We start from the raw sequence: 18,464 nt of genomic DNA on the forward strand, positions 1-18,464 counted from the left end.
CAATTCAGCAGAAATGGAGCCCAGAGCACATACTGATGACTGAAGGAGCGCTGGGTATCCATTCATTCACCCAGCAGGGAGGTGTGCCTGCTCAGGAACTGGCAGGGATTCATGCTAAGCCTCACTCCACTTCCAGATTTGTGCACAAGGATGGTGACTTTCATCTCCAGTGCCAAGCACGGGGCCTGGTGAGAGGGATCCTGAGGAAAAGCTTGCTGAATGCATGAGTGATAAAATGAAAAAACAATAACTGACCTTTCCATCTCTCTCCAGTCTCTCAACTCCCATGACTTGAGAATGCTCCCCAAAACAGAAAGAAAACTTAGCATCCCTGAGCCCAACCCTATGAGAGGCCCCAAACAGGAAATGGCAGCACAGAATTAGTCTAATTTCAATTTACTGTCCACACTGAGACCAGCCACTTGGTAACTGGTGTGGTCTCTTTTTTTGCCTATGCAAACAGTTTTCAGGAGAAAAGATTTCCCTAAGCAAATGCCAGTGAAGAACCTAGTGAAAACTCCTTGACCACAGTCACATCAAACAGTCGTCAGGCCTTCTGATGATCTAACTGTATAAAAGAAAGTTGTTTTCTCCATAAAAATTTTGAATTTCATGAATTTTTTTCTCCAGCTAAATTATTCTTCAGCTTATCAAATCATGCATTGACACAAATCATTACTGTGTAAATGAGGCCTGGCATCAGAGAGAAAGTTCTGTACTTGAGAGCTGCAGAAATCCTACAGCCTCCAGGTTAGCTCTCTCTCTTCCCTGTAGAAAGGGGGAAATGCAGGGTGTCAGAGCTTTGAAGGCAGGAGAAAAAAGGCATCCAGGGAGCAGTGCTCTTGGCAGATCCAGAGGCCTCCTCCACCCCGCTCTGACTGAGGGCTCTGCAATCAGCACAGCGTGGGCCTCAGTGTCTGTCCAACAGAGTTGATGGTAACCCTGACTGCCCCCAGCAGGCAACAGCCTGAGCCCACAGCCTATACAAACCAAGCTTACCAACAGTGGAACATCGGGAAGTAGGAACTGCACAGACAGGAAGTGGTCTAAGCCATCCAGCTAAGTTACAAGAACCTTCCAGTTCTGGCCATGCAGAAAATGTGTAAAGGCACCAGTACTTCCATGAAGTGTCTGCTGAGACCAGATGGAGATCAGAAATAAGGACTGAAGGCCAGGGTGGAGTCGTATGGAGTGGAAGGGAAGAAACAAGGAAACAGGAGGCATGGGGGAGAAAAAGAATTAACAAGAAGATAGACCATTGGTTAGTTTTTAACCTGTTCAATGCATAGCTTTACTTTTTAAAAATTTTTATTTATTTGAAAGGCAGAGAGAGACAGAGAAATCTTCCATCCACTGGTTCACTCCTCAAATGATTACAACACTGGGTCTGGGTCACACCAAAGCCAGGAGTCAGGAATTCAATCCAGATCTCTCACATGGGTGGCAAAGGCCCTGACACATTATCTGCCACCACCTGGGTGTGCCGTAGCAGGAAGCTGCAATCAGAGGTGGAACTCTGCTCGAATCCAAGTACTCTAATATGGAATGCACACACATCATATAGTATCTTCACCAACACTGCAAGTGCCTATCCCTACCCAATATTAACATAAACACAGGATACACTGTTTCCCAGGTACTGCTCTTAGCACCTTACTAACTCACTTAATCCCCTTCATTTTTACAGAAGGAAAGCTAAGCATGAGAAACACTAGGAATGAACCACCAGCTGGCCAGCATGTGGCAGGGCTAGGACTTGGAGCCCAGCAGCCTTATGGCTTAACCATCCATAAGGGAACTCTCACACCCTGTCATCTATGGATATCTCAGCCATGAGTGTTAGAGTTACAGAACACAATCCTAAAATACTCAAGAGCAAGTTCATTGTTCTTCAGTGACTATTTTTTTTAAAGTGAGACATGTCCTTATGGGTGAATATATAGAGAAGAGAAAATGACAGAAGATGGTTTTCCTCCATAAAATAAAATATACATAGTAGTTAGTGGGCCAGTTAAAGGTAAAAGAGGATGGGGCCAGTGCTGTGGCACAGCAGATTAAGCCATTGTGTGTGACTCCACCATCCCATTTTAAGCAAGGATGCCAGTCTGGGCTTCCCACTTCTAATCTAGCTTTTTGCTAAGGTACCTGGGAAAGCGGCAGCAGAAGGCCCAAGCTGGACTTCTGCCATCCACATGGGAGACCCAGATGGAGTTCCTGACTCCTGACTTTGCCTGGTTTAGCCCTGGGCCAATGCAGTCATTGAGAGTGTGAACTAGTAAATGGGAGATCTTCCTCTCTGAGTGTCTTTCCTTCTCTGTAACTTTGCCTTTCAAATAATTTAACCAAAAAAAAAAAAGCAAAGTAAGAGTCAAGCTGCAGCAGCTGAGAGTCCCCGCTCATACTACCCAGCCAGTCAACAGTGAAGTGGATACGAGGGTCAGGGAAAAATCCTAGCAGAAACTAGCTTTGGCACAATGGTTGTCACGTCAAACAAGACAACTGGAACAAACGTGCCATCAAGATCACTGGCTTGCGAAACAATCGTGGACCAGCAGCCTGTGACTCTTGGGGTTTGCTGCCCAGCCTGGGTCACCCCAAAGACCTATTTCCATTACAGAAAATCCTGAGTACTCTCCTACCTCTCCTCAGGATTTCACGTCTCTTCATCCTGTTCCTCTCCCAGTTCAAAGGATGGTGCATGCCATTTACAGATGTGCTTTCTCTTTAAAAAGCAGCTGCCTAGGCCTGTATGCCACCACACCTGGACACAGCCTCAACTCCAGACCATTTACAACCCCCTGCTACAGGGAGTGTGAGGCCACCAGGGAAAACAAAGGCAGTCACGTCTTCTCTTCCCTTGAAGTGTGCTGTGCTGTTGGCCAGAATGGCTTGGGGCACAAACAGCCTAGGAAAGCTCTCAGGTGATACCCATCCTCTCTGACCATGCCATCCTTTGTGGGCCAAAGAAAACCAGCCGCAGACAGCATCGGTGTTGAGCTTTCGTTCCCTTCTAGCTGCGGCCTTCTCTCCCACGGTAACTCTCCTCCCGCCTGAGCTCTGCCTGCCTTTGTTCCCTGGCCTCGTGTTCTCTCAGTTAGGTTTTCTTTGTGTCCTCCTACTGTGTTTCATTGGCTACCTTCATTTGCCATGGTTCAGGAATAATATTTTTTGTGCTTCAAAAATCATACTGCAAATTCTTTGATGCACACTGCATCCTATGTAAGGAAGCTGTCTTACAAGACCTGTCAAAGTCCAGAAATGTGCCCATATAAAGATACATTTCCAATTGGGCTCTGGCTCCCAGCTGCTGTTGACTTTCTTGAAGTACTAGATCATAACTCCCATCTACAGGTAAGCAGCATGTCTGCAGCTATATTGTCTGATTATGGAGGAACACACACAGCTGCGGAAATTGCAGTGGTCTATTCAGAGGAACAGCCCCAGAAGAACCCCCTCGAGCCCCTCTCCCAGTTCAGCTGGGACCACTGACTCCCTCTGAGATAAGCTGGGGGCAGCAGGGATAGTGTTCATGGTGGTATAGTTCAGATTTCTGTAGACAAGTGCTGACTCCTCTGCAAAGAGGCAGCAGAGGAAAAAGCCTGTGTGGGCTCTTCCCAGGTCCAGATGAGAGACCAATGGTGGGGACCACGACAAGCATCCCTCCAGAGTAGCTGCAGTGCAGCAAGCCATGCGCTGAGTAAAGTCATCATCTCCTGCTGTTCCATGGACATGTGTTCCACCCTCTGAGAAGGGCCATTTCAGCACCCACAGAAGGTTGGCCGTTGAAAATGAAATCGCCTGGCCCCCTGCACACTCTGGGACTGCAGGCTCTATATGATGTCCTCTTGCTGTGTGAGGCAGAGAAGGGCCAGGACACCATACCACCTGCTGCTGGGGATTCTTCTCGGTGGTGGGGAGAACCCACCACACTTACTCTTGGAGGAAAAGGCCCTAATGGTTGGGATGAAGACAGTAATGCCGCAGGAGAACTTCATCTGCATTCAACATCTGAGTAATTTTATTGAAAAATTACTGCAGGGCAAAATAAACCTTTACGCATGCCTCCACATCTGCCTACTTTGGTGGGTTCTCAGAAACTGCAGGCAAGAATAGGTCACCATCTGCATTAATTTTCAAACCACTCTAATTTATACTGTTCTTAGAATGAAAAGGGAAGGTTTCACATTTCCCAGGAATTGCTCTACATTTAGTTCTCTTAATATCCAATGAGGCAAATGGAATGGAGATTGGCATTTTATGCTCCAGAGTAATCAACTGAGAGGTCACCTCTTTGAAAACTAGTCAGCCTGTCTTTCCCAGCGCTTGGCGTGTAACATTCCCATACCACAGGGGTGTTCTCAACAGAGCCCACAGGCAGGCTATCCCAAAGCAAAGCATGGCTTCCTCCTGCTACAGCGGTCAGGGAGATCAGCTAATGTGTTTACTTTTCACAAATGTAGACCATACTGTCACAATTTTTACGTAAGTATTGTCTAATGACTGAGACCTGGGGTTAACATGAATAAATAGCCACATAGCATCAAATGTGTACAAAAAAGGAATGTTTTCATCAGAGCAACTAAAAAAGCAATGGGTTTGTCTATGCTTGGACCATAACGGGCAGAAAAGAGCTGAGCCCCCAAAAGAGTCAGATGCCCCTTAGCTTCTTTCTGTACCTCCTCATTCTCCTCCTCTTCAGAATGGAGTTATTCTGCCGCTTAGTCCACAGAGTGGAAGATAACTTCCAGGATTACACATCAACATCCTCCTAAGTAAAGCATCTGCTTCTCTCATAGACTATGCCAGGAGAGAACACGTTACAGAACAGCTGGGGTCCAATAAGTTATGTGGGATGAGGGGAGGGGGAAAACAATGTTACATGGTATGAAAGTTCTATGCAGAAAGTCCCAAAAGAGGGTGGCAGTGGTCAGCAGGGTGCCTCATGACCCCGAAGGCAGGCACTGCATGACATCACGGGCATCCAAGGTGTTGGCATATTCCTTGGAAGCTCCGTGTACTCATGCTGAACACCGCTGGGATCCAGGAGGGAAATGCTGAGAGATGGAAACAGGCCTCTGGAAACACTGTGAGCCCCTGCCCCTAGACCTCAGAGGAAATGGGAAGGGAGCCTTTTTTACAACATTTACTCCTCCAAAAACAATGCCATGGTCCGTTTTGCAGATGAGAATGCTGAGGCTCCGTGGCTAGCCCAAGTCACCTAGCTAGTAACCAGCACAGCAGACCTCAGGCTCATGTCCATCTCCAAAAGCCTTTCCATGCTTCACTCATTCCTCTTTGTGTTGCTGCCCAGACTTCCCAGGGCATAAAGTGTCCCTGTTCAACTCAATAGCCTGAGTAGACCCAAAAGATGTCAGCCCTCTGTGGGCAGAACACCAATTCAGCCAGTCCTGTGAGGACCCTGACCGTAGCACCAGCTCCCTGCCTCCCCGCCCCAGCCGCTCTGGCTCCAGAATTCTGGTTATCTCCCCCTAGGTGGTATGCAATTCAACTGCTATCAATGCCATTTTCCTGTTTTGTTTTGTTTTTTTTGTTTTTGTTTTTGTTTTCACAGTTCGTTGCTCATCCTAACTGTCAGCAGCAATTGCTTACCATGTGGTATGAAAATCTCTCAGGCTTACGGCAACAGTCTATCGCTGTGAAATTCCTGGCTGTCTTTGGAGTCTCCATAGGCCTCCCTTTTCTCGCCATAGCCTATTGGATTGCTCCGTGCAGCAAGGTACAGACTGCTTAAGGTGCATGTCGTTGGCGGTTATTTTTTTCTCTCTTCTTAGCATGACCTGAAGATTATTCTGTTCAAATCAGCAGCTGAGCTCTTTACACATTCAGAGACAATAGTTCTGAGATACTTAGCAGAAGTAGAAAACCAAATGAGGAGAAATCTGAATGCTTTTTTCATCACTTAAAAAATCAGAGAGAAGAGCAATAAAATGACTAATTTTAAATATATGAGGGATCATCTGAAAAAAAAAATCAGTAATAGAACAGAGAGAGAATAAAGGCATACTTCATCTTCTAATTACCCAGGGTGCTAAGCATGTCCTCCAAACCCATCATGCGGTCATTACAATCATGGTTGTGGAGCAGGCAAGCTGGTCCTGAGTACTTTCCGCTTGCTAAGCCCTTTTGATGGGATATCTCATTTCTCTACCTCAAGTACATGATGTGTGTGTGCTTCATGAAGTCTGTTTAGATACGAAAAACACGTGCAGGGCTACAATGAATGCAGCTCCCACTGGGTGCTGCAGACCCACCATGACACCCTCCTGCTTCCTCTGGCCTCCTTGATGGAGTTTGGGCCCATGTGAACAGCTAGTCTGGTCATAAGCAAAGAAGACTAAGAAAAAAAAATACATGACTGGGTTATTTTTCCAAAGGGGAATGTCAAGTTCATACTGGTGACTGGATAAGCGGATCCTACAGGTGCATGTCCTGTTGCCTTCTCCACCGTCCGTCCCCACAACCCAGCCAGGGGACCCAAAGCTACAGAGCATACCAGCACTCCCAGATTCAGGCAAGAGTCAGGGCCTAAAAGAAATATCACGATATATTTCAAGAGTTTAAGATTGCCAGTAAAGGTTCCAGAGCTGTAGTCACCTAGTAACACATTAAAAAAAACAAGGAATTCATCTTAGATAATCAATGCTCAATAAAGAAAATATGACTCCAAGAGGACTCATCCCACAAAGAATTTCATCACTAATGAGGTTAACATAAGTGTCACCAGTGAAAATGACCCTCTTGTCAACTCCACTTAGACAGAACTGATGCCAGAATGACGGGCCCGTGACTTCGGCGCTGCTGCAGTGGCTCTCACACCAGACAGGCAGTGGGCTGACTGCCTCAGAGCAAGTGAGAGGGCACGAAGGCAGGTCAGGGCTTGAACTCCTTCGTCTGTTAAATGGAATTAAAAATGAAAGGCCTAATTATGAATATTCACAGTGCTCATTTGTTAAAAACTTTGTTTCTAGAAGAGTCTATCATGCCATGGACCTTTGAATCAGAATTTCTCAAATACACAAGAGCAATTTAAAACCCTCACAAAACCAATGTGATCAAACCACAAATTTATTTTTGTGCCAAAAAAATGTTAAAATCCATTCATACTTTTTCCATAGCATGAACCTTTGGAAGACACTCAGGCATGCTGCTGAAGGCTGGTTTATTTGTTTGGTTGGCTGGCTGACAATGCTGCCAATTTTCACTTTTGCTGTGAAGCTGAGTGTCACAGCTTCCAGGAACCTGGGGCTAGCCAGCAGCAGCAAAGCGGCGTGCCTCTGCCTGCCTGATGGCGCAGAGACAGGATGCCTGCTGCTGAAGAAGACCTTGTACTTTTCTGAGATGCCTAGAAAAGAATCTTGGTAAACACGCAGACATGTGGTTGCAGGGAGGGAACTCTGGAACGTGTTGGCCCCCGTAGATGAATTCAGGAAGACAGCACCACCGGGAGCCATGAGACACACGGCAGCTTTTTGAGTCTTCTGAAACATTCACAAGGAAGCAATTGCTGGACACTTTGGCCTACAATGGGTATTTCCTCTCCTCTGTTCAGATGTGTGATCGGCATTTGGTGTACTCAGAACTTCCAGGAAAATTAAAAATATAAGGTTCCTCCAAATAAATATCATCTGATCGCTGAAACAGCTGTAACCCCCATGCACTTCCTAGATTTCAGTGCAAGAGGGCATGCGAAGGGCTAAGGGCCAGGTCTCAGTGTAGCAGAAGATGACTGCTGAGGGCCCCTGCTCACTCAGGTGAAGGAGTCTCTCATTGAAGTGCTCGCCAAGCTTGCTCCAAGGCAGCCAAAGCACACACAGCCCATATGTTTTTGACTTTCATTTCACCATTTAGAATAAAATCACTTCAGCTTAGGAGTGATTCTGCTAGGGTTTACGAAGACACCCCATCTGCCATGTGACAAAAGCAGCTTCTTTGCATGAGCTTGTACTGCCCAGCACCCCACATCCTCCCAACAGCTGGACAGAAAAATCTACTAATGGCCTGGGATCCCGCCTCCCAAGGAGTCATTGCCTTGTATCTTTCTATATCTGCGATGCCAACAACAACAGAATCAATCCCATTCTATGGACCCCACATTCTAATATTCAACTTCCCTCTAAGGAATCAGACTTCAATATTATTTTATAAATGTATTTGTAAAATATCTCTCTCTGCCAAACTTTATCAACTGGCTAATGCCTATCAATGTCTAGCAAATGTTACAATTTGTTTCCAATTGAATGGTACGTTTACATCCTAACAGCTGGTGTCCTAATTTAGAAACTATTTCAAACATCCAAATAACTTGATTAGCCTGCTGAAATGATCTCATCACCCCGTTCATATTGTTGTCAACCTATTATTACATACCCTTAGACTTCTAGAGGGTTGATAAGAAAGACAGTTCAAACAACAGACAACAAAGTTAAGAGGATCCAAAGAAGTTCAGCTTACTAACATGTTAGCTGAGGGGGGTAGCTAAATCATAGATGTTACATATGGTGATAAATAAAGGCTTGCAGAATGGGAGAGGTATGTTGGGATCAAGAAAAAAACCAGGATTTTGTCTGTCATTTTCCAGTGTCATCACAGACAGGGCCACAGGAAGGCAGCTCGCTGGGACAACAATGAGTTCATATCTATGTGGCTGCAAGCTAGGACTTCCCGCAGAGTTCTTTAGCTTCTCAATAACGGTTCAGCTGCCAAAAGGGTCTCCTTTTTAAAAAAAAATTAAATCTTATTTTAAAGACAGAGTTAGAGAAAGAACATAAGAGAGACAGAGAGACAAAAATTTTACATTCACTGGTTCAGTCCCCAAGTGGCTGCAATGGCCAGAACTGGGCTAGTCTGAAGCCAGGAGCCAGGAGCTTCCTCCAGATTCCCACGTGGGTGCAGGAGCCTAACCTCTTGGGCTATTTTCTGTTGCCCTCCCAGGAACATCAGCAGGGAGCTGGATTGAAGTAGAGCAACTGGGACTCAAACTGGTGCCCACATGGGATACTGGCACCATAAACGGAGGCTTAACCTACTGTGCCATGGCACAAGTCCATCACAAAGGGACTTTTTGGATGATTAGGCTGTTTGTCATCCTCTGCTATTCCATCAAGATGCACAATTTAAACTGCTTGCCTATTAAAATTTCAGAGCTAAAAGAGTAACAGCCACCCTTTGGGGGTTCAACCAGCAACTCTATAACAGGTAGATACAGGCTGAAGTAAGTGCCATGCAACTACGGAAGAAACACATACGCTGTAATTCTAAATGGGTGACAGGAGATGCTGACTTCATTTATTACCTGTTAAGCTTCACTGTGCAATTACCCTTAAAATTAGTCCTGGCAGTCAAGCAAGGAGAAGTAGAAACAATTTTAGAATCCTAACTGATATTGTTGCAGCACACAATCTAGAGTCCTTACCACCACCTAATTCTTGCTTGGAGAAATATCAAAGTGTCAGTCACTTCCCCTTCTCCATCCTCCCAAACATGAGCACCTAGTAAAGACCAAGAGGGGGAGAGCAGCTTTTAAAGCCAAACAATGTAAAATAGGGCTAATGTAGCCACATGGTCAAGGGGCCAAGTAAGAGAAGGCAGGTCCTCCTAGACCAGTTTCTCTCAACACTTTCTCTATCAGAAAGCTGCACTAAAAAAAAGAAGGAAGAAAAGAAAAAAGAAAAGAAACAATCCCATATAATTTAGGGAGTGTTCCCACGGAGGGAAATTCTGTAGCAGGACCCAGAGCACAGATGCCCCTCCATTGCCAGTGCTTCTGCCCCCAGGTCCAAAACGAATGCCAGCACCTGTCCCCTTGCTGGGATTAATTTCACCCCCCTTGACAAAAGATCAAGACACAACAGGATAAAGTAACCCACAGAAAACCTGTGCAGCTGAAATTTAAATCAAGTCTCTGATCCAGAGATCCACCTCTGGGCACTACCCTGGTACGCGTGCACGCACACACACACATACACATCTATATTCATAACACCAGCGTTACAACCTTCAACTCCTAATGTACACACCTTAGCTCACTTAGCTGGATGACCTTAGAATGTACTTGATTCAGATCTTGAGAAGTGTCAGGACTTTCATAGAAACAAGTCAAAACTACCATGTGACAAACCATACCCATTCCTCTTCTTTCCTTTGGAACCCTACTTTGTACATTCTATCATTCAATACCTATTCAGCCCCCAGGACAGAATGTGGGTTCACACTGTTATTAAGAACACCACATTAGTGATACCTAGTAGAGTTCTACTTTAAACGTTTCAAGAATTGGGAGCAGTGCGATGGTGGGACTTACTGAGAAATACATCATTAATTTAACCAGGATCTCTCTAACATTTGAGAACCACTCAATTTTAAAAGTGGCCACACTTCTTTCCTGAAGGTTTGATCCCAAGTTTGCCTGCATTCAGTTTTATAACTTGTGAACTCAGCCCTTGCCTGACACCACTGGCCAACAGTGAGTGTAACGTTTCAGACAGGGCACTCCGGTAGTACAGGCCTGGGAAGGGATGCAGGAAGCATTCTCTTTATGCTTCACCACAGCTACAGCCATGTCCCTAGCTTGTGAGACCACCAGGTCTATTAGGAGCTTACGTCTGCCATTCTGGGTGAGGCCCAGTAGCATGAGACACAAGATTGTGCAGACCAACAAAAGCAGATGCCCTCCACCCCACCAAGTGTCCAAGGATGCAAGTCATCTGAGGCTAACTTAGTTGCTTTCATGCTCGGGTATCTCCTAGGGTAGCAAAATGGTACCCAAAAAGCTTGCGTTCTGAAAGCTTGCATTTCCTAAAATGGTCTCAACTCACAGGCTCATGGTGACGCCCGGCCTTCCGTGGGGCCTGCATTTCAGGCTCTCCAGGCACAGCGGTCAGCATGCTCCCTCTCCTGAAGTTCTGCTGCCTCTTTCCATGCCTAGAGCCGTCACTTGACCCATCCTGAATCACTCTGTAGCTCAGAGCTGTTGGCAAATACTAGCTGACTTTTCTCCTTTCTTTTGGCTCATCTGGCAGCTTTGTTAAAGGAGATGTTTTCCCCAAGAGTAATTTGCTTCAAAAATAATCTTTGAGAGTAAAGTAGGGAACATCACAAAAAAAAAAAAAAGAGAGAGAACCACTGAAATGTCTGGAACTCATCAGACCCATATCAAAGCGCTACCACTTACAGCGGCCCAGGAGGGGGAAGAGCCTCCCTTTCCTCAGCTCACTTTCACCCCTTGTGACCCCCACGAAGCGAGGAGCTGAGTCCAAGCTAAATGGCCACATCACTACAGAGCATTACCTATACCATTTCTATCAGAATTTTCAGTAAACATAATCATGTTTCTTGACTAATCCTGTGCAGGAAGCTAACAACTTAGAACAGGTAACAAAGGAATAGCACTTACGAAGACACAGAAAGACTAAACATCTAACCAAAAGGCCCAACCAAGTGGAGGGAATAGCACAGTATCTCCTCAGTGCACTTTTTAAAGCTGGGAAGTTTTTTCACAGACTGTTTTTCCCTGATTCGACAGGCATACAATTAACATCCATGTGGCTGGGGACTCTGTGCAAGCAGACGTGATGTGATGGCAACTCAGTGTATCCCGTTCAGTTCTCTTAGCCCCTCCCAGTATGTCCTCTAAACAGGAAAAAAGTGAAATCAGTAGGAAAAAAAAATAAATCTGGCCAAGAAGCACTTTCAACACACATGTAAAAGAGAATTGTTGTCTGGGTTTGGTTAGTGCTGCCTGTCTTAAGACAGGTAATGCTCCAGTTAGGGTGCAGTAAACTCAGCGTTATAGACGTGCAGTCACCAGGAGTCGCCAGTTTAACTCATCTCCCATGCATTTTGTTTCCAGCTAGGACGAACCCTGAGGAGCCCTTTCATGAAGTTTGTAGCCCATGCAGTTTCTTTTACAATTTTCTTGGGACTGTTGGTTGTGAATGCTTCAGACCGATTTGAAGGCATTAAAACGCTGCCAAATGAAACCTTCACGGACTACCCGAAACAGATCTTCCGTGTGAAAACCACACAGTTCTCCTGGACGGAAATGCTCATTATGAAATGGGTGTTGGGTAAGCAAGCCTTGCTTTGGTTCTCTCCACCCCTAACTCTGACAGGATAGGACAGTACTGCGCTCTGACTTCCAGACCGCCCTCTCCTCTCGAGTGCACTGTGGGCAGACAAAACAGGGAGTGGACGATGACCAGTAAGAAAGGTCAAGTCGTTGGTTTTACAGGTGCTGCTGTAAAAGATGTACTGACTGGTATAGAAACTCCAATTCTGAAAGAAAAATGTTTCATTAAATGTGTTTCCATTATACAAAACTGGAAATAACCATAAAGTGGTTTTGCATGAAAAATATGTTAGTTTGGCTATTTAAATGCAGTCTCCTAAAAGCCTTAGGACATGCATGCTGCTGAAATCTGCCACTGAACTGTCCAGCAAACTGTCCCAGTGTCCTCACTGATCAGTTAAGAACGGCTACCTCTCTCTTACCCAGTTCGTAAGAACTAGTACTAGTGGGAATAAGCAAAATTAAATAAAACCAGCAATGGCTAAAATTGAAGAGGTAAAAGCGTGCCAAATATTTGCACTAACAACTATAAAATTTGTTGGCAAAATAATTATCAGTTTTGGTAGAACCAGACAAAATATTATAAAACTCATGATCAGTGATACTGCAAACAAGTAAAACCTACCAATAATTTGTAATGTGTACATCAATTTTTTTTTTATTTGATGGGAATCTTTTTAATAAAACCATAGATTTTTCAAATGAAAATTTCAACTGCACAACACAAGGATGTGACCAATTAACTCAACTGACTTAATGGTTTTCACCCCAAATTCTGTTATCCTGACAAACATTTCATACAAACATTGAGCCCAAAAATACTCCATGTTAGAATGCTTGTGCTATCAATCAACAAGATCACAAATGAATAAATACTTTAAGAGATAATACCACACACAGACTGTGCTAAGTGAAGTTTCACTGTGCTAACTTTTACTATGCTGAGTGGAACCACGAGAGCACATGATTTAAGAGCAGGCTGAGAACACCTGTGAGACTGGTCTCTGCTGAACAGGCACAGAGAGGCCATGGACGGATTAATCCAAGGAGCAGAGGAAGGATAGCATACCCGGTGGCAGGTTCACAGAAACTAGAACTGACCAGCAAGCCAGCAGTTCAGATCTATAACGGGGGAGTCATGGGCACTAAAGTAGGGGGAGGAACACACAGAAATCTGTTCCAGAATGAGTTCTGCAGCCTAACCTTCTTAGTTCCGAACCTACAGAATCTGCTTCAGTTCTTCCTAGGACGTCTGCCACAGCTTCGGAGTTTGTCTCTAGTAAGCACTTTCACAACAGGCACGTTAAAAAAAAAAAAAAAAACAACAACAAACCACCTCACACACTGGATTTATAAATCAAAGTTTCAAATACAAACAGCACCAGTAACCCATTCTTCCTTTCACTCTGGAGCCCCAGAAAGGTGATGCAACCCTCCTTGGCCTTCACTTGGAGCAAGCAGAGCTGCCCCAGGTTAATGGCTCCTGACTAACCATGATGTTTCATCCCCAGTCCTCAGTATCAGAGTATCACCCCCGGGAAAGGGATGCATCTCGAGTCAGAGCAACAAAACTGGGCATGCTTGGTTCCAGCTTCCACCCACCTAAGAGCAGCCTGGTTCTCCAGGATGCTAAATCGGAACTAGTATGCAAGGACAGACTTCTCGTTCAGTGATCTCCTTACTAAGTTTCAGAAGCTCAGTATCATTTATAATATCAAATCTTTAAGACAATGCCAAAATCAACAGAAGAACATATGGAACCTATGAACCCATCCCTCATCTTCAACAAGAAGCACCTCATGGCTGGCCTGGGTTTCATCTGTTCATTTCCCAGTTCCTTCTCCTTAATCTGAACTACTGCGAGGTAAACACCGGAAATCATAAAACTGGATATGTAAGCACTCTTGTGCAAGTTACTAAAACTTCTCTTTTTCTAATCCTTTCTGTGTGCTTCATGCTCATCGTTCTTGGTAGTGTCTATGATTTTAATCCCAAACGGTGAATTTTTTCATGGAAGATACTATATAGTTAAATCTGAGATCTTATTTTTTTCTAGCTCCATTTGCTTCTTCATCATGTTTGTATTCTTTAAACCCTTGAACACATGTGTATTTATACTAACTCCTTCAAGGGTCCACATCTCTGTCATCGCTGGGCTGGTTTCTCTTGCCTCATCTTTCTGCTGGTTATGGTCACCTTTCTGCTCCTTGACATTTTCTGACTGAATGCTGGGCACTTTCTGTGGAGCATCCCAACTCCGCTGTCCTCCTGGGGAGAGCGCTCTGCGCTGACAGGTTGCGGCATGTTTTTAAGAGTACCTCTGTGGAAACTCTGCCATGGGATTATTTATCTTTGTCCCATTCATTGCTGGGGTATCGCCATCAACTCTGTGCGGGCAGAACTCAGATTGTTCAGTTTTGCTGCTCCCTGGCTGCTTGTTCAGGCAATCTCATCCTATGTGTGCATGCCAGCAAACATTCAAAAGATCTCCTAATTAAATTTCTGGAGTCTTTTTGCTGTTGTCACTGGGAGTGAGCTGTGTAGTTTTTGTTTGCTTGTTTGCTTTTGCACTGTGCCTTTCTCCCTGAAGCTGTGCCACATAACATCTAATCGTCTCCATTTTCCTGAACTCTAATCTCTGTCTCTTCAACTCGGTAAGAAAGCCTGATATGCTTCCAGGATCCCTCTCCTGCACTACAGACTACACAGTTTAGGAATAACAGTCCCATGCTGCCTGTTCCCAACGCTTTTGCTTTTTTCACTGTTTGTTTGATTGCCTGTCACTCTATCATGGCTGGTAACAGAAATCAGGAAACTTTTGCTAAAGCAAAACCAGATAAACACTGTCAAACATAATAGAAAACTAGTGTTTTAAATATTTAGTTGGTAATTAAATCTCTTTCATTGATAAGCTGAATAGCCACATGACTTGTTTCCTTTTTTCAGCTCTGGTCAGATTTTACCTTATCAAAATAGTTAGGCGGGTGAAACACACTCTCTTATTTGCCACCTCTGGTAACATGAGTGACTCCAGGCAGACAGAACATGTGCTAAAGCCCAGATGCAGGAGTAAGCTGGACATTTCCAAGAAATAGTGAAGAGAGTTATATGGCCAGAGGAGCTGAATAAGAAGTGGAGGTAGAAAAGAGATCAGAGAGGTGGCCTTCACAGAATTTAGAGTGCGAAAACAACATCATATCATTTCAGTTCTTCAAGAGTCACTGGCTGTTGTCTAGAAAAACGATCATTACAGAACAAAAGCAGAAGCAAGGACGCCAATTAGGGGACCTCTGCAGTAATCCATACAGGAAATGATTAGTCTGAAGAAGTGGTTAGGTGGTAATTATAGTCTGAAGGCAAAAAAAAAATAGTTAAATTTACTATTCGATTATTAGAAGCAGAGCAGCCAAGGGCAACGTGAAGTGCTTCAGCTTGAGTCATGGTATCTAGAAAGTCAGTCAGGATGAGAAAATGTGGAGAGCAGCTCTGAAGAGGGAGGTGAGATCAAAGTGAAGACTTCAATTTGAAATCAATACATATTAGACACTCCAGTGGAAATGTCAAGTTAACAATGGATATGCAACTCTGAAATTCAGAGGAAAGGTTTGGGCTGAAGATACTAAAAGGCACTTTTATGAAAATACAAAGTTGATGAAAATACGTATTATTTTTTTAAAGTATGGAATTTTAAAACTTTTTGCACCAAAATAAATTCATTTTTAATTTCATTTTTCAAAAACTTTCTCAAATTCCATCATAAACTCTGGCATACTGGTATATTCAAAACAAATTATATGAGATGACCTGGACTGAAAATGTGGACAAACTGATAACCAAGCCCTAAGGTACAATAATGCTCAAGTACAGAAAGATGAAGTAGCCAGCAAAGGAGACTGGGGCAGGAAGAAGGCCAACGCTGCTGACGCACAAGCCAATCCAAGTAACTCTATCAGGCACCAGGGAGTGATCACGTATGTGGAATGCTGCTGCTTACAGCACCGTGAGGCTGACTCCTGCCCACTGGTTTTGCAGCTAAAGTTCCTGAGTGGGTGACAGGGAGGAAATCCATGCAAGCAGAAGATGTGGCCTTATCAGAAAGATGGACACTTTATCACTGACAGAAGGGAAGGTAGAATTGAAGGACCAGGGCACTTAGGAGCATGTAGAAGTTCTTGGAAATTTCTATTTCCTCATATTTTTGGTCAATAAATATGCTCCCACTACACACATGTGTGTCTGTGTATCACACATGTTAAATATTTATTTTATATTTTCTTATATTATCTGTATCTCACAGGTACTGTGGCAGGTACTAAGGAAGAAGATATCTAGAACTAACATCTTCTTATCTTAAATACCCCCTTATTACTAAAACAATAATAACCTTGGAGAAAAACACCTGAGTCTTGTGTTCATGTAGAGAAGGTTCTTTGTGCCGCCATACCCTCCATCCTGCACCTGATCCACTGTGCTCAGGCATGGAGGAGCTGACGCTGCATCAGACACCTGTGCCATGGATGTGGACTTGTACTCCCAGACACCAGGAAGGCCTTGTATCATCTAGAAACATAAATGCTTAACTCTTTTCTCCCAGGACATACTACACATACAACTGCAGCATGCTGGACACTTGGTTGTATAAATGCCCAAAGCCTTACTCCCACTCTATCAGCATCCTCTCTGCGGCTGACAGGAGCCTCGGGACCCTCGCCAGCTCAGTCTGCTCCTCTCTCAGATGAAGGGCTTGGCAACTGAGGTGCCTGGGCTCGCCAGTCTCTCTGCTTCTGCCCCTCCCACCCCCACACCTCAGTCTCTTCTCAACGTGGGAGCCAGAAGGATCCACTCCGAACAGAATCCCACCTTGTCACTCTCTCCTCAAAACTATAACGGACTTGCCAGCTCCAGACTAGGATATCTCAACCACAGGCACAGGAACAGGGGGTAAGAAGAGACAGAGAGGTGGGAAGGGAACCCAGGACAACACAGCACCCAGGAGGCAAAGGAAGAGCATGACTGAGAAAGGAGGCATGGATTTTTCTGGCAGGAACTACTCTCCCACCAACAGTGGGGGGGTGCCTTCCTCCCCACAACCACACCAGCAGATGTGGTTAGCAGATTTCCAAACATAGGCCAATCTCACTGGAGTTAGGCAGAACCTCAATGTGGTTTTTATTTGTATTTCCCTGATAGTTAGGGAGCCTGTGCATTTTTTCCTAAGTCTATTGGCCATTTGAATTTGTTCTTTTGGAAAATGCTCATTTCCTTTGCCCATTTCTTCACAGGGTTGTTTGTTATACTGTCCTTTTCTGAAGCTCTTTGTATTTCCTGAATATCCGTTTCCTAACAGCTGGGTGGTATGCAAGGATTCTCTCCCACTCTGTCGGCTGCTTCTCCGGTTTGCTGATCGTTTCCCTTGCTTTGTAGGAGCGTTTAGTTTGACGTGGGTCCATTTGTTTATTTTGTGTTTGACTGCCTTGTGTTTTTGGTGACTTCTTAGAAAAGACTGTTGCTTCTTAAACAGATACCTCCTTACTGGAAATTCAGTTGGTGGTAGGAGGTATAACTGCCTAACACAGTAGAAAAATGCAATTTAAAACCTGGGATAAGATGAAAGAGCTTGGGACTGAATACCCAGGCCTGACCATGTCCTTTCCTCTTCAGTGGCTTTGCCTCTGAATCCATGCTCACATCTGCTAAATGTGAGAACTCAGCTGCTCCCTCACCCACACCACTCAAGATTATAAAACATCTGAGGGCCAAGCCAAGCCTTAGCTCCAGAATCACACATTCAGGTTGGGTCAGGAGCAAAGTTCTAAAATCTGGAGGGGAGTGGGGGATTCCTTCCTAATGCACTCTCATAACGATGTCTTCATTGACTTAGCTGAGTCCCAGGTAAACTCTACCACCAACTTGCCAAAGCTCCTCCCAGCAACGAAGATGTGTCTGTGTCCTGTTCATCAGGGTGAGCCCCAGCTCCCTGAGCATGAGCTAAAGTAGAAGCTGCCCAGTGTCCACCCGGCCTTCACTGGCCTCACCTGCAGACATGCCCCAACCCCACTCCTTCACCCTGAACACCGTACCAGGAAGGGCCTGCTCTCCCTCACTCCCACGGCCACCATTTGGAATACCCTGCCAGTCCCTCACCATTCACCTCACTGACTCCTGGCTCATCACTCCAAGTGTCACCTCTTCCATGAATCCACCCCTTCACTGAGTCAACAGATCTATGGCAATAGCCCAGTACTCTGCTGGGCCCCATAACCACAAAGATGGCCCTCTAACTCCTGCAGCTCCACAGTTCCCTGGGAACTGTTCATGACAGCAGCTGCCACCCTCCAGTGCTGCTCTGGATGGGCACACCTGTGTGCAGCGCTAG

The 18,464-nt window shown here is 44.9% G+C and overlaps 1 protein-coding gene across 1 annotated transcript in view; it reads left to right on the forward strand.

Moving 5' to 3' along the window:
- The window catches only part of TRPC7 (transient receptor potential cation channel subfamily C member 7), a 97,433-nt gene that overhangs the window by 50,389 nt on the left and 28,580 nt on the right, over positions 1–18,464 (forward strand). Inside the window, exons 4-5 of the mRNA XM_058677900.1 lie at positions 5,573–5,737; positions 11,870–12,086. Coding sequence (XP_058533883.1) covers positions 5,573–5,737; positions 11,870–12,086 — 382 coding nt within the window. The remainder of the gene's footprint in view (positions 1–5,572; positions 5,738–11,869; positions 12,087–18,464) is intronic.

This window comes from Ochotona princeps, chromosome 19 (genome assembly GCF_030435755.1).
Source record: "Ochotona princeps isolate mOchPri1 chromosome 19, mOchPri1.hap1, whole genome shotgun sequence".
Classification (NCBI taxonomy): domain Eukaryota; kingdom Metazoa; phylum Chordata; class Mammalia; order Lagomorpha; family Ochotonidae; genus Ochotona; species Ochotona princeps.